We start from the raw sequence: 24584 nt of genomic DNA, 5'->3' as shown, positions 1-24584 counted from the left end.
ACCCCCACTAAATTACCAGCAACTTGAAGGCAATTATCATCTTATGCATTTTTCTCTCCTCAGTGCCTATGATTCAATACATGTCTGCTGAATGAATGAATTAAACGATTCACTTGAGAAAGAGGTAAGGGAAGTAGTATTTCTCCCAATATTGAAGGATGGAGCTATCCTAATTATTAAGTGATTGCAGTTCTACATTACCATATTTGATAATGTACAAACATACAAAGAAACAATATTCTATTTTTTTAAAGAGGTGTAGAAAAGGGTGTAAATATAGCCACTTTACATTAGGAAAATACCTTCAGTTAATTGTGAAACCACTCTGACAGTTCCTTATTTTTTCCTGCAGTATGTCTTTTAGGCCATTCTTTATTTTTAAAAACAACTTCAGTTTTGGTGATTGATTAATGCTCTTTGGGAAATCTGTCTAAAATATTTAAGGCCATGCAGTTTTAAGTTGTGTCATGAGTGTCCACTATTCTCCCTTAAATAATTATTTTTCTATTTGTAATTCTTCAAATTATAGCTGTCCTTCCCCGACTTTACTTTTTACAAATGTTTTGGAGATGAAGTCTATAGATTAAAAGTTCTAGTTCCAAGAAAAGATTAAAGTTCCAAGCATTAGTGAACTGTACTATTCAGACTTTTGCCACTGACTGGCCACAAGACATTGATGGAACCACTTTATGTCTCTAGAATAGCTCCATTATGCCTCACATGAAGTGTGGTAATCAGGACTGTAAAAATAGAGCAAATGGTCTCTTAAATCCCTTCTTGTTCCTGCTCCTGTCATGGGCTTTCACAGCTGCTAAAGCTTTATCTGGACAGCTTATTCAGTTTGAAGAACATTTTTTATTATTTGAGACAATTATAGATGACTCACATTGATTTGCCGTATTTTTTACTAGTCCTTTTTCACAAAACCATGAGCTTCCCTTTTTAATAAACACATTTTATTGAGGTGAAATTCATATAATTAACCATTTTAAAGTGTGAAAGTCAGTGACATTCAGTGTTCCCACAGTGCTGTATAACCATGACTACTGTATATAGTTCAAGGATACTTTCACCATCATCAAAAGATATGCTCTACCCATTAAGCAGTCACTGTCCACTGCCCCTTCCCTCTAGCCCTTTGGCCACCTCTAATAGGTTTTGTGCCCCTGTGGATTTACCAATTCTGGATATTTCAAATAAATGGAATCATACATTAGTGTCCTTTTGTGACTGGCATCCTTCGCTTAAAGTAATACTTTTGAGGTTCATCCATGTTGAAGCATGTGTCCATATTTCATTTCTGTCTATAACTGAATGAAATTCCATTGTACGAGTACACCACGTTTTGTTCATCCATTCACCCACTGATGGATATTTGGATTGTTTCCACCTTTTGGCTATTGTGAGTAGTGCTGCTATGGACATGCCAGCTTCTGAAGGACGCAAATTATTTTTCCTGATATCCTCAGTGCCTGGGTAATTGGTTAATCAAAAGTCGCTTGTGTAATGGTGTAAGTTAATGTTTTGATGAATATGAATATATAAGCACAAGTTCACACACACACACACACACACACACACACACACACACACACACACACAAATCCTGCTTCTTTTCCTATCTTCCTATCTCAAGCAATAGTACCAACATCCACTTAGTAGCCCAGAGCAGAAACTTCTCTTCCATTTCCCATATTTAATTATCATCAAGTCCTATGAATTTGAAGTCTCCAGTATCCCTCAGATCTGCCCTCTTCTCTCAATTGCCACTGCATCAGCCTCAGGTTAGTCTTATCCTCCCTGCCCTGTTACAGTGCCATACTGAGTGATGTTGCACCTCTGGGCTCTTCTCAGGGATATAGGTTATCCTACTGAAACAAAAACCAGATGGTATTATTAAAGTCTTCCAGGAGTTCTCCATGGACTGTATATTAAAGGAAGACTCCAGAAGATGGCACAAGATGCCCTTCATCATTTCTTGCTAACTTACCAGGAGCTTATTTTCCCACTGGTTTTTAATTATATGCTAACTTCTAACTCTGAGTATGTATTTCTCCTCCCCAACCATGCCTCCGTGCACTTAACAAATGTTAAATGAGTACTAACTTTGCCTCAAACCACCTAGATCCTGTTGACCTAGGGCTCAGTGAGACAGGCTAGGTCCCTGCCCTCACGGGACTTACAGAGTAGTGGCAGTATAGACATTTGAGGTGGCTAATTAGATGGTATGGAAGCTGTCCTGTGTATTGTAAGATATTTAGCAGATCCCTGGCCTCTACTCACTAGATGCCAGTAGCACACAATCCCCCTCCAGCCATGACAGTAAAAAAATGTTTTCATATATTGCCAAATGTCTCCTGGGGTCAAAATTGCCCTGGGTTGAGAAACACTATTCTAGAGAGAAATTAGTATAACAATTATTTTTTAACTACAAATTCTGCTAAATGCCACCTGCATCTACACATGTTTTACCATTTCCCTAGAAAGATTTTTCCTTTCCTTTCTGTCTGGTGAAGTCCTCAAGGCCCAGTTTCAATATCACCTTCCCCTTAATCAACTTTCCGAGAAGATTCAGTTACTTCTTGCTCTTTGTTCCTCTATATGGACTCCCTTAGACCTTGTTGATACTGTGTTCACTGAATAAATGCAAAATATCTTTGTTTAATGAGTTAAAGCATTATTTTCTCTGGTTCAATAAAGTGATTCTTCCCCATTAGTGAATTGTGCCCCTACTTCAAATTTTGGTAACAAGGGATTTCAGTATATGGAGATTTTTTTTTGTATTCTTTTTCTCGACCACAGAATTTTAGTTCCAGAATATAAGAATTGTAAGTCACTCCTGTTGGGGATAATTAGAAAAAGAAGAAATGGGATGTTGGGAATAAAAAAGTGAAGGAAAGCAGATGGCATGGCAGTAACAGAGGTCCCGCCTTGAGGCTTTAGGAAATAAAGGAATCTGAGGAGATATAAACCAGGACCTTGAAATGACACTCCTGCGGCTGCAAGGAAGGAGGGACTGGATATTTGTGGAAGAGGGGACTGAGAGCATGTGCTCTGGGGAGTTGTCTCTGTGACTGAGGATACAAGAGTCAACAATTTCAAATTATGAAATCGGAAAGACATTGAGCATTTGGATGGAGAGCCATATACAGGAAAAAAATTATTTTCTATGCATATTATCTTCAGCCAAGCAAAGCAAATTTATGGACATTTCATTGAAATGGCTGGGAGGAAGACCCTAAGAAATTTCTGTTGACCAAGAGATGGTAAATGGAAAGCAATTGTACCATAACCATTATTAGTAATTTGAGACATGAAAAAGAAATGTCACCGAAACTCTTTATTTAGCATGCTGACTTGACAGTTCTACTTTAGAGATGATACAAAGATTAATAAGCATTTGCATTTAGTCCCTCTGTAACCTTATTTTTCCCATAACATTTTAAGCACCCCAAACTGAAATATCCCCTTACCTTCACCACTGGGGAGGATCTACTATATTTGTGATATCTCCTGAGATTGGAATCTATATATTGTCCCATACCTGTCCCCACGCCTGCACCTGGTATGTAATTGGAACTCCATCATTGTTGAGCATAGAATCCAAAACAAGATGTGGCCAGAGGAGCTAGCAAAAGCTACTCTCTTCTCTCAGATGGAGATTCTGAGAGAAAAGTGGAGATGGGGAGGAGGCAGTGGACTCAACTGTAGGTAATAGCTGGAGGTCAGAAGCCAGGAAAGCACAGAGATAACTAGTATGTATTGGGCCAGGCCAGAATTGCCATCAATGAGCTTCTTAAATTCGTCTTTTATAAGGACAGGGCTGGTTTCCAGAGTCTAGGCAGGAATAGATCTGCAGGTGGGTGTAAATGGCCACAGCTATAAAATCAGAACCCTGTCAGAAAACCCCGCAGGCATGCACAAGCAGACACAATGACTTCTGCAATTGGTTTAATCCATCACCTTGTACATTATGAAGTTCTGAGTAGGGAAATCTATTATCTTACTTAGTCTTTTAGGTGCTTCAGAAGAAAAGTCCATTTTTAAAGCACTGGAGTGCCATTTTTATTCAAGTATCAACTATGACATGGGAAATACAGGAATAGAAGCATATGTCTGTGATGTCAGTATATAAATGAAATGTTTCAAAACATCATGTGGCCCTTTGGGTGCATTGTCTAGAATGAGGCATGGATTTGCAGTAAACCGTGACTGTTTCCTGCCTCACCTGAACTGTTTACCGAGGGAATTACATCCCAGGTCCATAGACTGGCGAATTCCAAGGTACTGTAACAGGGAGAAGTTAATTGGTTCACAGAGGGACTGAAGCTACAGCCCAGTCTCTGTTAGCACCAAGTTCTAACCATTAGACCAATCACATTCAACTTTCTTGAAGAGTTCATGTATATCCTTCTTCACACATTCTTCCACTGCCAATGTTATGTTACCAAAATAAACTTAAATAGAACTTGGATTAGCAAAAAAGGGGTTAAAACATTCTTCCTTTGATGTTAGAGATACCGTACATTTAAAAAAATCAATAGCCTTCCAGAATGGTCAGCTATCCAACCCATTGCACCAAGAAGAATCAGAAAAGAAACAGTATGTCAACAGACATATTGGACAAAGGGCAAAAATAGATGTGGGTGGGGTCTTGGAGTGAATGAGAACACAGAAAAGGAGTTAATGTTTTCTTAATTGGACTCTCCCACTTTCCCATCATGCACACATCCATTCTTTATGATGTTATATTTACACCTATCTAATTCAAGTTTAACCATAATGGTCAATTTCTCAATATTAAATCACCTGAAGGGCTATTAAAACACAGATTGCTGCTAACCCATATCCAGAGTTTCTGACTGAGTAGGTCTGAGATGGGACATGTGATTTGTATTTTTAAGAAGCTCTAAGGTGATACTAATACTAGTGGTCCAGGCACCCGACTTTGAGAACCCCACTGATCTGGAGAAAACCTTTAATTTTGTTTAGCTTCAATTTTCTCCTTCGAAAGATAACTAATCTTCAGATTGTTATAAAGGTTAAATATTGCAAAAATATACAGGCAAATGCTGGATACTATTTTAATTTAAAGGACAGAGAAAGAGACTGAGAATCAGAAGAACCTCTGCTTACAGGTCTTCCATAAACTAGCTAGTTACATAATCTCCCTGGCATATTTTCTCATTTACAAAATTTATTAACTTATGTTACTAAAACTTAAATATCTGCTGTGTGCCTGACATTTACCAGACATTAGAAATATGCTTGAAAAACAAATCTTGATCCCACACATTTATAATTATGATTATGATGTGGATGATGTCTAAATTGTCTTCCAACTCTACAATTTCAGGGCTTTACAATTAATAAAATTAGCTTGTTCCTACTCACCAATCACTTTGTTCTTCATAAATTTGACTTAATAAAAATGTTTATGAGATATCAAGGAATAATTAGGTGCTACTATTGAGTAAGTTGGCTAAAATACATTCACTCATTTTTCAAGTAAATTTCACATGTTGATTGCCACTATCTATTGATAACACAGAATTTTTAAATGTGTGCATTATATGGTAAACCATCAATAAAAAAATAACCAGAATTTATGTTTAAGTTCCATATTCTCCGGTTATGTCATGCCAAATCAGTCTTTGTGTATTGAGTAAATATTTGTTGAACATACATTATTCAGCAGGCACTGTGCTAGGATTTAGGCTGGAAGTGTAAATAAAATAGGCATTGTGTCTGCTATTAAATAGCTCACATTCAAATGAAGCCATTCAATGAAAAAATAACTCCTTTCATTAATTAGTCAATCATCATCATGATAGGTATTAGGTATTAGAAATACAAAACATTTTGAAAATGTACAACAGGGAGACTTGACTGATTCTAGGATATCCAGGAAGCCTTAGACAAGTGACTTCACCTCTCTTAGCCTCAGGTTTTTTACTTGTAATAGTGGAAAAAATAAAACACACCCCACCAAGATCTAGATAATGATTATTGGAGGTCTGAGATAATTCATGGAAAATTCCTAGCACAGTATTTAGCACACTATAGAACAGGTAGTTATGATGTTATATTAACTAACTGAAATATTACTCATGCAAGCACAAAATTCCAAACGTCAAAATCAAATTTTAAACTCTAAAGAGTTTGTCAGTAATACCATTAACTTAATTTCAAGCTAGTTATTTTTAAAAGATGAAATATAAATTACACCAATTCTAAATATGGCATATATAATTAAGTCTTCATAAGTCTTTTTCTATATGCAATGTGGGAACCAAAGACAATGTATTTCAATTTAACCAAATGGGAGAACCCTTCAGTTACGAGTACCCAGAATCTTCCCCGCAACTGAAGTAAAAGTCTCCATATTTCTTCCAGCCACTCAAAAAGAATTGAAAAACATGAGACTGGAAACCAAGTTCTAATAAGTTCTAGTAAGAACCAGAGTTCTTATTAGACCAAAGTTATAATAAGCCAAAATGGCTTTTTGGAATGCCTCAGCATTCTGGTGCTCTTCAGTTTAAGGATGGATTTGGAACTAGCTGAAGAAATGTAATCAACTCCTTCATCCAAAGAAGAAGTTGGACTTAATTGAGAGCTGAAATCTGTGTACCCTAAGACATCCCTCTGAATTATGGGGCTTGGAGTACTCAGTAGCAACATACCACAGAACAATTACATATATCCACACAATCTGTACCCAAGGACACTCAGAGTTGTGCACCAGTAAAAAAAAGTGGTTGTCTATTTCATATTTCTAAACTTGAAAAATGAGGCACTGAATCCCAGATGAATCCTCCAAATACAATGGATTCATAAGCTATGAGATAAATTGACTCTTTCTACACCTGAGAAAAGTTAATCACAAACTACTACCAAGTTAAAAAAAAAAATCTACAGGCATTTAAGTGTCCCTTGCTTCAATACTAAAAAACAAATGCAGAGGGATATAATGTAGGAAACCTAAAGAAGGAGAAAACATTTCAAAGGAAGTCTTTAAAATGGAATTTGTTAAGATCAAACATCTGCTTCAGATGATCTGGTTGTAATATGCATAATTCTCTTCCTTATTGTTTCTAACATTATCCTGAAACCACACCCCAGCTCTCTCCCAATTCCTGATAGACTCGGGATTTAACTTCAATTCAATTCTAGATGTGTTATTACCAACTCTTCCACTTTCTCCAGCTGGATTCCATTCCAGTGAAACCATCCGTACCAAGGTCACCAGTGATTTCCAAGTTGCTAACTTATGTTATTTTTTAGCCTTTCCTTGACCTTTCAGAGACATTATGAAACTTCAGTGTGCCAAAATCTATGCTCTCCTCATCAACCTGTTCCCTTGCCTCCTGTGATGGAGACTCTGGGTTTTCCTCCATTCCCGGTGGCTGCTTCTCAGTTGCCTCTATGGATTTTCCTGTTCTTCTGTTCATTGATACTTGCTGTAGCTCTTCAGGGTTTTGTCCTGAGTTTTTTTATTGTCTGCTTTCATTTATACACACAATCAGGGAGATCTCTACTTCCATGTCAGCAGTAATCTGATGATTCCCTCATCCATGAATGTAGACCAAGTGTAAGTGTTGGACTTTGAGCCTAAATATCTAATTGTGTAAGAAACCCATCTGCTTGGATGGTCTACTATCATCCAAAGCTGAATACAGCCAGATTTGACTTCTTTATCCTTGCCTCCCTCCCTGCAAGCCTTCTCCTCAAATGTTTCTCAGCTTGATGGAAGGTGTCCTGCAGGCAGCCAACTGCTAAGGCCAGATAGCTGCTGATGTCCCTGGAGTCCTCCGTCTCCCTCAGGTCCCACTGTCAAATGTCATGGTCTTTATCTTCCACTTGCAATACACTGTGAAGCCCACCAACTTCTCTCCAACTGCACCAACACTGCCCTAATTCAGGCCACCATTGTTCTCCTTCAGAATGGCCCCTGGAGCCTCCTAACTGGTTTCTCTGTCTCCGTGGTCCTGCTTCTAATCACTTTGTCTGCACCACAGCCAAAGTCCTCTTCCTAAAAGCACTCTCTTGTTACACAGTTTCTCTGCTTAAAATCATCCAAACACTCCCCATAGCACAGTTAAGAAAACACCAGAATACAGCTTAAAAGATGCTTTTAGATCAGGTGCCTGCCAAATCCACAAATCTCATCTCTGGCTCCTTGCTCATTTCACCCCCCTTCCCTATGCATCCCCACCAAGCTGGAATGCTTCCATTTCTCAGAACTGCCAAATTTTCTAATGCCTCTGTGCCTAGGTCTCTCCCCACCCCTTCTCAATCCTATTCCTATTTAAGGCTTGGATTTGTAGCCTCCTCTGGAAGCCCTCCTTGACTCTACCCACCTAAATCTAGATTAAATGTCCATCTGAAATGACCCCATAAGCACAGCAGCCTCAGACTCTACGACATACTCCAACAGAGTGCCTGCCCCTGAGGGTGATGCCCGTGGCATCCTACTTCACAGTTATATGCCCACCAGCTAATATGGCACCTGACACAACACTAAATGCATCTGGGCTCATTTAAATAGTCAGCAGGAACGGAAGAATCCATCCAGTACGGTGTAGGGCAGGAATCTCCATGCCTTCCAAACAGGTAGCACAGAGAGAAATCAGCCCTCCAACCTTTTCAGCTACCACCTTAATTATCAGCTAATACCTTCTGAGCAGTTGACAACCAACTCAACTAGAACTTGAACTAGAATGACAGTGTAGCATTAGTGCTTTCCACAGAGTGGATTCTCAATAAATGTTTGATAGGGGTGTCAGTCAGATGCTTACTTTTAATCTAAGAAAAGAAAGCAAGAGCAGTATAAGACAACTTGGCTTCTCAGGCCGTCCTGCATTCCTTTTTCAGTCAGACTCTCAGCCATTCTCCTGCCATACTTTAAGGTGTAGCCCAGTTTGTAATCTGTGGGGCGTGGGGAGCTGAAGAGATCACCATTTTTTACAACAGAAAGGGTTTTAGGAATAGGAACCCAGCAGCAAAACGTAGAAGTCTCTGGCGTTTGCCTCCACCCACCCCCTCACCCTCCTCCCTATTCTACTCCCTCTCTCCTTTTTCTCCTCCTCCTCAATCTCCAGTTCCCCCTCCCCCAGCCACCCAGGCTTCCCGACGCTCACAGATCACCAGACATCACCAGGACACTCAGTTTAGGCTTTGGGTCAGCTCTTTTCCCAGCCCCACCCCTGTACGCACACAAAAACTAACTGCTTTTTGAAGACACAAAATATTTAAGAGACCTAAAGGTAAGCATTAAAGAATTCCTCCTGTAACACACACACACACTTAACTATCTTCCCCAGTGAGTGATGAGTAAGAGAAAGAGAAGGTCAAAATAATGTGTAAAAACCCTTGCAACTGGCATCTGTCTCCCACTTTAAAAAGAAAAGAATTCCCCTTCGGTTTTCTCCGTTTTCATTGAGTTTAGATCCAGGGCCTCCTACAGCACTTCGGCGACTGCCCGCTTCAAACCCGGCCACATCAGCAGGGAGGGAGGCCGGCAGCGTTTGCTATTTGCATCAGTCTCCAGGAATGTTCTTCAGGTTATCAGTTTACTCTGCCGAGATGTTTACTCTTCCTTTAAGCTTGTAAATGTGTGCTTGAACTTACATTTCTCTAATTCTCAAAAACTAGATGAGCTTCTTCCTACACTAAAAGAGAAATTATAATTGCACTTCCAAAACATGTTTTACAGTTTATAAACTATCAGATTTGACTGTGGCTTCTTCCTTATGAACACACTCCTAGATCTGACCAGACACCCTTTAAAATTCCTTCATTCCAAGTTATTTTTAAGTCTTTAAAAGTTATCTTCCAAGTCAGTGCCCTAAATTAAAATCAGAGTTTATTATAGTTGTAGGATGTTCTCTTTCATTTCCATTAATCTTTTTTATTCATCTATTTTTAAGTTTCGAGGAGGCAACCAGTTTAAGAATATTCAACCCCTTTGGTTTATGCCAGCTGCTGAAGGAGTTAACTAAGGCAGAATTTCTTCCATAAAGTACAGGGAGAAAAAAAGAGTGAGAGAGGAGGGAGACATGGAGGAAAGCAAGGAAAAAAGATTAGCAAGGAACAACAGCCCACTCATTTCTGTTTGGTGGAGACAGTTGACCTAAAGCTACCCCTTTTACATTGACTTCTGGGAAAAAATGGCCCTCTGAGTAGCCCCTGGAGGCCTCACGGGGGTCCTGGGTAGCGCCCGACTGACGGCCTTTCCCTTGAGCCTGGAATGACATCTCAAGAGGCCATGCACTGAAGTGCCCTCAGTGTTCCCCAGTTCTCAGCATCTCTGGCGTCTCACCTCCAACGCCTCAGGGTCAAGGTCCCAGAGCCTCCTCTCCCAGGTGGGGAGCAGAGAGCGGATGAGCCTGCTGGAGAGAAGCAGGTTTGGCGTCGCGGAGAGTGTTACCGGCCACGTTGGTGGGGGCGTTGCTTAGGGTGTTATCTGAGAAGACTGCCCACATCGCAAACTTGAATTAGCAGCCCCTCTAGATGGGTCAGACGTTTACCCCAAGGTGTGGTCAGGAGCTGGGATGAAGGCAGGAAGGTGCTTGGGAGCTGCCTCTAAAAGGGGGGTCAGTGAACGCGCAGCGAGGTCAAGAGGGATGGGGGGTCGGGGCTCACTGGAGTCCAGGCTCAGGGTGGAGCTGGTAAATCCAGAAGGAATTTGCTGAGAAGAGGATGGGGAGACTGGAAACCTGAGGAGGGGGAATTCTCCACCGCAACCTCAGAAAAGAGAGGAGTCGGGTCGGAGCTGCAGTGATTTCGCAGGGCCAGAAAATCCTCAAAGCCTCGGTTGAGAATCAGCTTCAGGAGAGGCAAGCGGGGAGGTCAAAGGACTTCCCCGAAGGCTTGGTCTCGCCTAGCGCGCAAAGCCCATCCTCCGTGCCTTGTGCTGAGTGCCACGCCGCCCCCACTCTGCCCTCCACCCCGCCGCCCGAGCTGCAGTGCCCTCGAACTCGAACCCAGCGCTCCACAGGCAGAACTCCCCTCTCACCCTCTCCCGGAGCCAGAAGAGAAAGGGAGGGCTACTGCTGAAAAAGTGGGCGCCCACACGCCCCAAAGCTGAAGAAAAGCTGGGCGGGGGCGAGGGGCGGGGTGGTGGGGCGGGGGACCGCGGCCTCGGGCTGCGCCACGCTGTCGGGACCTCCCTTCCTGCTCCGCTGCCCCCGCCGCGTCCCCTGGGCCCCCTCCCGCCAGCCGGTGCCCTGCAGGGCACAAGGTGAGGCAGGGCTGGACAGCTCCTGCTTTGATCTCTGGGCTCCGGTGCCCTCTACAGCTGCCCGGCTGCCCCGAGGTTTGCATCCTCTGCCCAGGTCGGTGTCTGCAAAGAGCTCCGACGTGTACAAAAGTGTTTCCAAACTTGGAAAGGGAGGTGGAAGCGGGGGGATGGGGAGGGCGGAGGTATGCAGACAGCGAGTCAGAGTTTCCCCTTGAAAGCCTCAAAAGTGTCCACGTCCTCAAAAAGAATGGAACCAATTTAAGAAGCCAGCCCCATGGCCACGTCCCTCCCCCTGCGCCCCTCCTCTGCGCCCCCGCAGTCTCCTCCCAGCTGCGGCTCCCCGGGCCCCCAGCCCCAGCCCTCCGATTGGTGGAGGCCCTTTTGGAGGCACCCTCGGGCCAGGGAAACTTTGGCCGTATAAATAGGGCAGATCCGGGCTTTATTATTTTAGCACCAAGGCGGCAGGAGGTTTCAGCTAAGTTGGAGGTACTGGCCGCCACTGCATGCCTGCGCCCGCCAGGTGATACCTCCGCCGGTGACCCAGGGGCTCTGCGACACAAGGAGTCTGCATGTCTAAGTGGTAGACATGCTCAGCTTTGTGGATACGCGGACTTTGTTGCTGCTTGCAGTAACTTCGTGCCTAGCAACATGCCAATGTAAGTGCCTTCGGCTTGTTTGGGGCAGGCGGGGGAGAAAGGTTAGATGGGTGGGCACCCTGCTCAGAAAAAGGAAAACCTAAGCCGAGGTCTAGGTGCAGCTTGGTGGGTAGGCTCTTTGGCATGTGGGAAACGTCGGCGTTGATCCGAAACATGGAAATTATGTTAAAGTGAGAACATAAAAGGTTTTCAACTCTCGCCGAAAGTTAGGGAACTTTTCTCTTTACGTGGAGTGAGGCTGTTGACTTGATTTGGATCCTCAGGTTAGTGAAGCTGGAGCAGCCAAAAGTCTTTCCCTAAGGATGACAACGACGTGATGCAAGAAGTAAGGGCCTCCACCTAACAGGCCCTATAATTGCACGGATGCCCACGTTATAAAACTTGAGGCCTGCTTTAGAAAGCCTTTAAGTCAGTAACAGAAAACTCACCCCCTGAGGGGTTCTCTCTTCTGGGCGGTGTGAGGTTTGTCTGGATAATAATGACTCTGAGGCGCCCTCTGGAGGAAGGACGGTGAAAGCACAGGGACCTGGCCTTCAGTTAATGGACTCTCCATTAAAGAACCCTACGCTTTATGGGGAGAGGTGATCTGCGTTTCTGAACTAAGCCATTCCCAGTAGCTAGCTAGTCAGTGTATCCCGGAAAGGAAAATGGATGCCATTTAGAATGGAAACGTTTTGAAAAATAAAATTAACTTCTCAAGTCATCATCTGGTCATGGAAATGATAACATTATTTAACTAAAATATGCTCTGCCTTTTGTTGAGCCTGACAGTTGTCTCTTCAACGTGCCCGCAATGACAATCAGACATACTGCAACAGCAAGTTGGGAAATATCAACACTTATCTGAAACTCTAGAGAGCCAGGTTTTCCACATGACTTTGCCACTAATTTGGGCAAGTCAAACGGAGACTTTTCCAAAATGCAGGGTGGAGATTAGATGGACTCCAAGGCCACTTTCCAGCTGTTGGTTTTATGACCAGACTTCCATATCAAAATAGAATGAAGAAAATAAGTCTGTATTTGTCTTGAAAATGGCTGCCTGATTATCAGACAAAGATATGGACTTGATGGGGCAGTAAGTAGGGGTGTCTGGCCACACCCAAACACACTCCAAAAAGTTTTCTCCACCCTCATGCCACCGTGTCTAACATTGCATCATTACTGATGCATTTTTATGTGTGTTTTCCCCCTCCATCCTTTCAGCGTACACACTGGGTACTAAGGAGTGATTGCATGGAACAAATGCACATTGCTAGATTTGTTAGGAGATACAAAAGTTGAGGGGAAGGGTTGGCTCCCAGAGAAAAGATGAAAAACAGACCTAGGGAAGTTCAGAGGTACAAAGGGCAGCTCACCTTCTGATCAACTGCCAACCACTATCTGGATTCAAAGTTACCGAACACACATTCACCAAAATGGCTCAGCCTGAGTAATTAAAAGGCAAATTTCCAAAATCATAAGGACTTCCGTTAGTGAAATCCAGGCATAATTATTCCTCCTACTGATGGTCACAATGAAGTAAACATCTCATTTTCCTAATTTAAAAGTAATTCTCATTAATGGCCCTAAATGTCAGTGCTGGATGTAGTCCACCCTCCAAATTGTGACTGTGCAACAGATGTTCTGACTCCAATGACACACTTGTTGGCCACCTAATTAAAGCAATTTTTAGGGGTGATTCATCTTGTTGCCAGCTTGGCCACTTTTATATGCTGTGTTAACCTATAATTTTTATGCCGTAGGAGAGGAATTCACTCTTTAAGAACTTACAGCAATTATGCAAAGGCGGGGGACATGACTTTAGTGTATTTTCCCCATTATTTTTCAAGATCTTTAATCCACAGCTTTTCCATTTATACAGAAAAATTCCTTCTCAGGAGCAAAAATTATCTATATTTGTAAAATAACCTTACCTAATTTAAGTGAACCAATTTAAAGCAGAATTTAAGATGTCTAAATGAATCCATTTTCATAGAGGCAAATTGCAAATTAGACCTTTTGAAAAAGGACATTAGGAGTGGTAAACACTGAGCGAGCAATGAAGTACCTTTAATTTTTTATGAACAACAAAGTCACTTTAGGTAAGATACTTTCCTAAATCTTCCCTTAAAAAAATTTTTAAGTATCAAAAATTATCTAAACCAAAAATTATTTCTCCCTCAGTGTACTGGTCTTGCTCACAGTCAGTGATCCACCTGTGCAGTTTACCAGTTTAATTACTAAGCATTAGAAATATCCTTCAGACACATTAATATTTCACAGCTTTTGTAAGAGTAAATAATGAACAATTTAATTCAAAATATATTTGCATATTAATATTACAGTCAAATCACTCTGCTGATCCTTGCCATACTTTTGACCAGCATAATTTCCAATTCTTTAGAATATTCTTAATAAAAAATATAATTGGCCCTTTAATTAGGTAAGTCAATTTTACAGACTATTTTTTAATCTATTTGTTATCGATTTGTTAATCACCGCTATTGATCAGTGACATGATACTAATAATTATTTCCTCTGTCCTCTTTCTTCTACAGCCTTACAAGAGGTGAGTAAAATTATTTTTAGAATTTGTTTTTTCATATTTTGATTGCTTTCACCACAGTAATGTCTTTTCTTGGGGAGGAAGGGGAGGCTTCATGGGTATTGAGCAATCTGGATCTCTAAGAAAAGCAACAACAGGAGTTATGGTGGTCAAATCTCTCTGGCTGCCTTACCAAGTCCCCACCCAATTTTCCAAAATGGGCGGGGATACTGAATAAGACCATCCTCATAAGAACACCCATACGGAATAGAGAATAAATAATCCAGTGAAAGTTTGGGCTATTAGCATCATCTGTTACAAAGCAGAAGATCTCACAGAGCTACAGAAACTTGTTACCCGCTTGGAATAATCTGTAAGTATTATGAACAAATTCTTAGCTCATGATGGATTTTGAGGTGTAATTACGGATACGTATATATATTTCAGTTCTGTACAGACTTTAATTTATTGGTAAAATTTTAAATCATACTTTTGAAATAGTAAGGTGATGGTAACACACAGTGTATATGCTGTAGGTATATTTGTATCCTACACAGAAATGGGAGCCATTTTAAAATACACATATACAATCTTCCTCAATAATCTTTTCACTCATCCTTTTCTAGGCAACTGCAAGAAAGGTAAGAGTCCAATACTTCTCCATAATATCTGAAATGATCAGAGATAACTTATAATTTGACTAAATTTATAGTAGATGATGGAAGGAAAATACCTTGTCAAGGATTTGCCCACATGAATATGCAGTAGCTAAACCATAAAATAAGGTAGCTTTGATGTTTACGATAACAAAGCTTTATTATCTTCTGGGACCATCTCTGATTACTTATACAAACTGGTGATTTACATACTAAAAAAAGACTTTTTTCTGGAGATGGGATGAGTATTATGTTAATTATAGGTAGCAAATGAAAGTTTATTTTACAGGGCTTTGACTATATGAATATGCTATTAATGGTGTAACAAAATGGTAATTTTTAGCCACAAAAATCATCTTTCTAAAAATAGTAGTTATAATATTGGCCTAATGACTGGAGATGATAGCCTCCAATCTTCCAGTTTAAAAAAATTACATGTAATTATAATAAAAACAATACACTTTTATCTATTGTATTATGCGATTTTTTATAGCTACTATCTAATAAAAGATTAGATCAGTCTTACCGAATAATTATTATCAAGAATGCTTGGCTCATTCACTGGAAATTGCTTAGTCATTTATTATTGTGCTGTTTGTATCTTTTTTGTAGGGCCCAACTGGAGATAGAGGACCACGAGGAGAAAGGGTGTGTAATTTTTGAACTATTGAAGGGCTTTGGCCCACATTTGAATAACTACGTATTAGAAACTACAGGAGACTGACAATTTATAAGAATATTATATATCCAGATAATTGCACCACCTTTTAAGCAGTTAATGCCCTCCAGAAGAGGCAAATGAGCATTATTATATGTAATCAATATTCTTTTTAGGTCAAGATTATCCTTTAAAAAAGCAAAACTATTACAGATAGCCATATTGTTTGCGTGGTCTATCTTCCTGTTTTTAGCTGAGCTATCCTACACACACATAATGGAAATGTATCTACCAACCACCACACAGTCTGTCTCTTTTTAAGATGTTTTGTCTGCTCTTCAGGTAAGATCTCCTGGGTAGCCTGGGAATAATAGTGAAATAGCCACTGACATATTTCTGTCTAAATTCATAAATGTGCAAGTTAGGTTTACATTTTATTCATGATATTCTTAAATCTCCCTGCTATACTTACATGGCATGTATAACCATGTGGTTGAGCGTTATATGACACTTTCACCAATATATAAACACCAAATCTTATATCTTTTGGGAAGTGCAGACTTAAATATATTCCATTCAATCTATCAGAGGTAGAACTATGTCAATAAATTATTTTAATGACATAGTGTTAATTATAGGAAATGTGCAGGATTTTCTACTCTATGATAAAATGACTATTATATCAACTAATCTACTAGTTATCTGTAACATACTGAAATAATTAAATAAGTGCATCACAGTCAGAAACTGACAATATACATCGTACCTCACTAGGCACTGCCAATCATAGGAAGTTTAGAGAATCGTAAACTTTGTCTATAATATCTATCTATATTGAATACTGGAGCTCCATTATGAATATTCAATGGCTGAGTTATTCTTTTTCCTAGAGGAACTACCGGTCTTTGTTGTGTTTGTATGTCAGTCACTAAACCTCCTTCTAAAACAGACCAACACATGTCATAAGTGAATGTCAGTCAGTGACAAATATGTCATATTAAATTTCCACACCACTTACACATTGAAAAGTCTGAACAACTGATCTTACCATACGTGTTCTCAGATTTCCTTTTACATGTATAGCTTCTATGGGGTCTGTCAGACCCTGATCTAATTCACTTTTTACACTCAGGGTCCACCAGGCCCACCGGGCAGAGATGGTGAAGATGGTATCCCAGGCCCTCCTGGTCCTCCTGGTCCTCCTGGCCCCCCTGGTCTCGGCGGGGTAAGGTGTCCTAAGTATTGCTAACTTTTAGCTAACTTCAGTTTCTTATACCTTTATTGGAAGACAGCTCATGGTAGAATTTGTTTTTAGAAGTTAAGGGAGAGCCTGCTATTTGGATATTGGTATATTTTATTTCATTTCTTTCACTTCTTCATTCAAGATACTGCTTTGCCTGTTCTCTTTGTGAGCCCTTGTCAATTGTAGGACTGGTCTTTGTGTTCACTGAAGGTAGCTGCAGCCCTCATGACCATGATTTAATTTGGGGATTTATCTTTTATCAGTGGGGTACAAATAAGAGGTGTTGCATTAATAAAGAGTTTGGTTAGATTAAATTATAAGTGAAATCCCTGATCTTTAGCAATTTCACAAACATCCTGCTCTTTTTATTCTCCTTGGCTTAAAGTCTGCTGAACCAACATTCAAAGTAGTTTTAGGTTTAATTTGCTTGAAACTAATTTGAGAAAAGTAAATTTCCCTTTTTCATTAATATCTTCTTTTAGCCTTATGTCTTTAACAATGGTATGAGTGCCAAATGGCCTCACTGCAGGAAGGAAAACATATTTGCTTAATTGGTTAGCACAATGAATCAGAAGCCTGATTCTAATACCCAACTGTATGCCAATACCATAAGACCTTTCTCCCCCAAAGATCTTATTATGATTGCTTATCTACAGAGTGCATTAAAAAGTATCTTCTTTAATAGATCTACCACTGTAAGAGAGATCTTTAACAGTAAAGTTATTACTATGAACTATTTTTTTAAAGTTTCATCTTCCAAAGGGCATTTTAATTCAATGTTCCTTTAACTTCAAAATTCTTTATATCCTTTTTGAAACTCCAGCAAGAAAAAGACCTTAGTCATTGTGTGTAGTTCTGGAGGAGCAGGGCAACAGATAGAAATGCAAAGTTGTTCTCTTGGTCTCTGCTTAATTTATCAGGAGCCCTTAGTGACTTTTAAAGTTTAGAAGTATAGATGTAGGAAGTAGGGAGTGGAGAGAGAGAGGGTAAAATGAGACAAGAAAAAGGTTAAAAAAATGAGGTAAGGCGGTTTCTCAATTCAAAGTAGTTGTGGACTGAATTTTAAATTTGTATTTCCCCTGACTTTTTAGGAATTAGCTCAATATGGAATTCTAAACTAATAATTATATCAAAAATATTGCTGCCTTTTAAACAACAGGAAGATCTTTACAAGTAGGATAAGAAAATGAACTACATAGCTGGTAATTATTATATTTATTAAAATACTTGTGTGATTATTCCCCTCTAGAACTTTGCTGCTCAATATGATGGAAAAGGAATTGGTGCTGGTCCTGGACCAATGGTATGCTTATCTCTAAAAAATTTACTACATAGAGAATGTATGTTAAATTTCATATTGCTTTTTATTTAACTACCTAGGTTAATACTCGATATTTAGATCAGATAAAAGCAGCAACTCTTTTTATATTCACATCTATACATGCCAAATCTATGCCTGGGTTGGGGGTTCATTTTTTCTCTACAAATATGTCTCCTCAGGATAGATCAGATATTTATATCCCAGAGGTAATCTCTGGACATAGTAACCATAACTTAGATAAATCAGTTTGACTCAAAGGAGTGAGCACTCTGATTTTTTTTAACAACCTTTAACATCATTTCAAATTTTAAGCAACTCTTAGGAACACAGAAGTATTACTATGAACTTGTTGGGAAGAATCAAGTTCTAGTCCAACCCATTCATTTTATAGCTAGAGAGTGTAAGCCTTTTCTCAAGGTCATGCAGGTGGTTAATGACAGAAGTAGGACTAACCACCAGGCAAGATGTCTGATATTCAATGACACTGTGACTCATGTATCTAGCACTTGAATAAAACATTAATTTATGCAACAATATTTATCAGGTGCATCTGGAGCCCCAAACTGTATTATGCACTGGGGATAGAGCAGTGAATATGATATATTCTCACCCTCTCTCAAGGAATTAAAAATATAGACAATGTTTGTTTTATCCATTTTGATAAAAATTCCCTTTTCTAGTCTATTATAAATCAATATGGGAGAGAATATGAGTAAAATTTAACATTTATATCACTCACCACAAATATTCAGCAATATATCCTATAATTTGGGTAATATCCAGAAATGTTCTCTATATGATTATGATAATGATGGTCTATCATTAACAAGTGAACCTCTAACAAGCATTAGTGAGACGGTTAGGGAAAAAACTGATATGAGCATGCAAAACATATGCTAGTATGTGTAAAATAGGAAAATTGCTGGAAGTAAACTATTCAGTTGATTAAACCCTACAGTTTAAAGGTAACAGGGTCTTTACAATATAAATTTTCTCTGCTGGACAATGCATCCAGTACTCTGTCTGCAAAAGAAAATGTTCTGCTAGTGCTAAGGGTCTACAATAAGCTATGCACTCTAAGGGTGGGATAATATATTCTGTAAAGTAAAATTCTCACTTGATAAGTAATATGTATTTAACTGATAATTTCCAATTTCCTGATTTTTTTCTGGTAATTTAAAACATTCAAATCTGAAATGAAGTAAAGATTTTCTTTTGGCTTTGTTTATATTGGATATTTGAAATTAGCCATTTCAGCTAATGCTGGACATTAGTCAGTTTTAAAGCAGTACCTATATTTCAAAAAGAAGCTAAAGGGAAAAAAGAGTAAAGCAGTAATATAAAAGCCTACATGAGTCCAGAAAATTAATATGGATTTCAGAGCCTCCTAACTTCAGAACATCTCTCTGGGGGGCATAAGGCAGAGTGTTTTACTTTTGAATATCAGTAAAATACAATTTAAGCTTGCACCTCCACACATATTCACAGACATATGTCACCAACAGATATGTGTTTCACAAATAGGAAAGATAGGCAGCAATAAAGTATTAAAATCATTTTCCATGTTGGAAAATCAATAACTATAAAACCCCACAGGGTTCTTCTCTTAATTAATGAGTAATCACTGTATGTCTCACAGCCTCCACAAAATAAACTACCTTTTATGTAAATGTAATTGTTGCTAATATGCAGAGAAATGAATAAATATAAAAATTCGTAGTGTCAAAGAAAATTATTTTTTAATGTATATCTAAAAAATTACTCTGAAAAGTGACAGTTTCTTTTAACATTGAAGCAATTTCTAAAACCAAATAAATAATTCTTATAATTAAGATGATATGCTTTTTAATAAAATCCATATTCTTTCACTCCTGGAGTTAATACAGCAGGAATGACTTGACTGCAGAGCCCCCATGGTTCATGAGTCATGAACAAATTACCTGAGACTGGTCTGTGCAAAATTTTCAGCATTAGAGGAGTGGGCCCCTATGGAAGAGCTTGCACAGGCACTGATTGTTGCAAAGGGGAGCCAGGAGTGTGTGGTGTGCTTGCAAACTACCAATACTCATTTATTCTGCTTGCATGCTATCAGATGAAGAACAAAAGGGAAAACATTCTGCTGTCATTTGGGCCATATTGTCAGTAACAATATTATGTAATAGACTCTTCCAGTAGGATGTTTCAATAATATTTCATTTTTCCTTCACTACTCACTACATCTTCACTACTTTTTGACATTTTCATCCGTCACCAATAGCCTTTAAAGCAGCTATAAGGTTTTAACAAACCTTCCCCTAATCATTAAGAAGGACTTGTGATCCTTCTCAATGTATGCCCCTGTGACAATAAAAGTATCAGTTTCTTAGCTAAGTATGACATGGGGAGATGACATATGATCAAGGGAACCCAAATGGAAATGCTTCACCAGCTGCAGAGAGAGCAGCTGTGTATTTTGTAATGGGCAGACGGATTCACTTGATTGCAGTAGAGCAATCTCAATATGCCCAATTGTGCACAACTTTAAGGAACCTGTGGCCACCCCACCCAACTGAGTTCTGAGGATTTGGGTTAGAAGAAAAGGTGAAAGAAAAGGCAGAGAAATCAGGGAGGAAGCATGGGTCCTTAAATGCTTCCTTGGGAGGAACAAAACTTATGAAATAAAACCAGGACAGATCTGTTACTCTGCCAATCACAAAATGTCTATGGCACTATGGCACTACTAAGTTCGTCCTAGCCAGTCCAACCTGAGGCCGTGACACCATAACCAGAGCTAACTCTATCTGGTCCTCTTAACAGGGCTTGATGGGGCCGAGAGGCCCTCCTGGTGCATCTGGAGCTCCTGTAAGTACCGAAAGCTTGTCATCTCTCTGTTGTAAAAAGACAGATAATTAAGTAAAGGCTGGGAGCATGACATTTTGTTTCCTCTTAGGGTCCTCAAGGTTTCCAAGGGCCTGCTGGTGAGCCTGGTGAACCCGGTCAAACTGTGAGTACACTTTCCCCCTTTGTGATAAATTTTTTTTTCAAGAAGTTTATTAATCTTACCTTAACAAAATGATGGGTCTCCCATTTTCTCAGGGTCCTGCAGGTGCTCGTGGTCCATCTGGACCTCCTGGCAAGGCTGGTGAGGATGTAAGTATTTTACACTTAAGCATTTCCAAGACACCATTTAAATACTCCTGCCTCAAGGAGAGAATTTCTAGATTCAAATTAAGTACTCTGTCAAAAGCTGAAAATGCCTGACATCACTCTCCCCAGATGGAAGTGTTATTTTAATTTAATACTAATTTGCTTGTATTTAAGGAAACATAATTGTTAATTAAACAGATATTTGGGCCCATATATTTATGTGACGCCCTTTGCCCTGTTGTAAAAACCAAGCTGCCCACACTTTCATCTGAGAACTTACCAATAAAGGTTTACCCTCTGATGCTTACATGTTTTAGGGTCACCCTGGAAAACCTGGACGATCTGGCGAGAGAGGAGTTGTTGGACCACAGGTGAGATTTCACACAACAGTATACACAGTCCAAGCAATGAAAGCATCTCACATATAAGACAGTTACCAAAACTAAAATCAGTCTAAATGCACTCATTGAAGTCACCTGACAAATAAAGGAAACCAGTTAACAACACATACAGTGTTTATTAATGCAGATGATGTAATATTAATGACAGCAAATATCCTATAAACAACTAAATCATGTTTTCTACAAATGCCATAGTATTAGTTACTCAAATTGGAGCAAGTGACTTTGCTGTCTTGTGGTTAAATGTGTGCTAACTAGTCTTTGATTCCAAGCTTGAACATTCATGAAAAGTACTTTGGAGGGAAATCATTGCCTTTTTATTTAGAACAAAAATGTTATTCATCTTCTGTGTTTCTTTTTAAGGGTGCTCGTGGATTCCCTGGAACTCCTGGACTTCCTGGCTTCAAGGGCATTAGGGTGAGCACATTCTTTGTCCAGATGAGTGAAAATGTTGATTTATTTTAGGAAAGACCTCGACTTATTAAAACTTCTGGGTGACCCATACTTGCTTCCAAATTTCTGGAGTTGGTCAGAGTGGAGAGAAAGTTAGAGAGATCCCTGGAAAGGAAAGTAGGGAGTCATACTTCAGTCTGTTCATAGCTATCAAGAAACAAAGATCTTTACAGAGAAAATTGCTTATACAATGCATTTGACTTGGTATTTATAACCATCTGAAGGTCCTAAAATTATTAAAAATGGAAAGGATGTGAGAGAACATCTGGTTCCATAGCCTCCCCTTCCAGTGCAGGGAGGTTTAGTGACTTACTGAGGGCAAGGGAGGGAGTCTGCCAGGACCTGAAGCACTGGCACCCCCTTCTCCTTAGGGTCCCACAAGAGTCACCTGGGAGATACAAGATAACTCTATCTAACTATGTACTATAATGGAACAGCATTTTAATAATAAGGATTTGCCTTTCAGGGACACAATGGTCTGGATGGATTAAAGGGACAGCCTGGTGCTCCAGGTGTGAAGGTAAACACTAAATCAGAGTCATTGTTTCTAAAATAATTGATTATAATTCCCCATCACAATCAGAAAGTACATTTTTGCCAAAGGCTACTTATATTCTAAATAGCACCTTATTTCCTCTTCAACACTTCAAATCCCTAATGGTGAGGACTATGGGATTCACTGAGAAAAGGCCAATTATCAGTGATATTTATTTAATTCAATATCTATTAAACAGTTGATATAAAAATGTCAATAGTTTCTTCCTCCAATTCCTTTCCTCCTATAATTTCAGTTGATCTCTCCAGCTGGAATAAAAGTAAATAAACATATAGTCAAATACTAGAACACCAAGTTATGTTAAACTGTAAATTCTCCTTTGCCATGAACTAATTAGACAGGTACATTCATGTCACAATACACTTTTCAACCTCTTTCCTGTGATTTATCTGTGCACACTCAAAAAAATTTTAATTAGGTAATTAAAGTCTCAGAAGTGTGTTTTCTCTTGGCTAGGCTCTTCTCTGACAGCATTTTCAACTATAAAATGTTCCCTCTCCTATTAAGGAGATAATGTGATATTAAAGTGAATACCAACGTAATTACAAATTAATGAGTAACGAATACTAGTGGGAACAGAAATGAACATGAATATGGAGAATCTGTTCTAACTTTCCAGCTGCCACACAAATGGATAAGGTCAAATTCATTCTCCATAGAGCCTAATATAATAGCTCAGACTACTAATTACAGCACCATAAAATGTTAGAGCTGCAAGGAGCTTTGAAGATTCCCTCATTTTGCAGATGAGGGAAACTGAGGCTTAGAGAGAGCGAGAGACTTTCCTAAAGTCATACATCTAGTAGTTATAAGGGCATAGCCTAGAATTCCTAACTCCCAATCCAGTGCTTATTTCCAAAGAATACACTTCACATAGAATTCTAGAAATGAAGGGTCCTTAAAATGATCTCTCAAACCATCTTTCTTCTATATCTAAATCAGATTATCCTGAAAGATTATCTTTTACATGTGTCGTTGTATTAAACTACTCCCCAACACCACCACCATGGTTTTCACTCAAGAACAGAGATTCAAAATAAGTATGAAAACTTTAAGAAATACTATGCTTTATATTTTCATGCTTATTTTATAAAAATTAAAATATTGAGTGTGTTCAAAATAAAGAGGGTAAATGTGGTTATGTTGAAAGCAGTTCATCCTCTGCTGTTTGTTTTTATGACATCATTCCTAACACATAAGCATAGTCTAAATGATATCCAAAATCTAAGGGGAAAATTGGGGAGAAGGTAAATAATGCTCAAAGTACCATATCTCCCTAGTACCATGATTACCTGGTATTATCTAAAGAAAAACCCTTATTTTAGAAATGTTTAAAATGTATGTGATCAGCATAATTGAAAGTCTCTGTATGCAAGGAAACTTGCAAAATGTATGAATGCTGTAAATTGAGATAATAGGGTAAAAATTATCCCGTCAAAAAAAATCAATACGTATAATGAACAAAACCTCAATTCTTCTTTTCCATGTAGGGTGAACCTGGTGCCCCTGGTGAAAATGGAACTCCAGGTCAAACAGTAAGTATTGATTTCTTTATTGTAAATCTAAATGTGCACACTCTTTGCACACTGGAACTTCTCTAACGTTTTTGCTAATTACCATTTCTCTCAGCATTGTGTTCTTTGATATTTTTCTAATAGCCTTCTGCATACTTAATTGAAATCCATTACCTTTTAGGTGGAATTAGAACAAGACCCTATCTATTTCTAGTGAATTCTTGTGCATGTTGG

At 39.1% G+C, this 24584-nt stretch overlaps 1 protein-coding gene across 1 annotated transcript in view; it reads left to right on the top strand.

Moving 5' to 3' along the window:
* The first annotated feature begins 11680 nt into the window (after positions 1–11680).
* The window catches only part of COL1A2 (collagen type I alpha 2 chain), a 34811-nt gene continuing 21907 nt past the window's right edge, over positions 11681–24584 (top strand). The window contains exons 1-13 of the mRNA XM_017662389.3: positions 11681–11898; positions 14436–14446; positions 15049–15063; positions 15691–15726; positions 16869–16961; positions 18229–18282; positions 21097–21141; positions 21230–21283; positions 21376–21429; positions 21744–21797; positions 22191–22244; positions 22747–22800; positions 24327–24371. Of these exons, the coding sequence (XP_017517878.1) occupies positions 11829–11898; positions 14436–14446; positions 15049–15063; positions 15691–15726; positions 16869–16961; positions 18229–18282; positions 21097–21141; positions 21230–21283; positions 21376–21429; positions 21744–21797; positions 22191–22244; positions 22747–22800; positions 24327–24371 (639 nt within the window). The 5' untranslated portion in view covers positions 11681–11828. The remainder of the gene's footprint in view (positions 11899–14435; positions 14447–15048; positions 15064–15690; positions 15727–16868; positions 16962–18228; positions 18283–21096; positions 21142–21229; positions 21284–21375; positions 21430–21743; positions 21798–22190; positions 22245–22746; positions 22801–24326; positions 24372–24584) is intronic.

Source organism: Manis javanica, chromosome 6, assembly GCF_040802235.1.
Source record: "Manis javanica isolate MJ-LG chromosome 6, MJ_LKY, whole genome shotgun sequence".
In the NCBI taxonomy this organism is placed as follows: Eukaryota; Metazoa; Chordata; class Mammalia; order Pholidota; family Manidae; genus Manis; species Manis javanica.
This window is presented reverse-complemented; position numbering and strand designations above follow the sequence as displayed.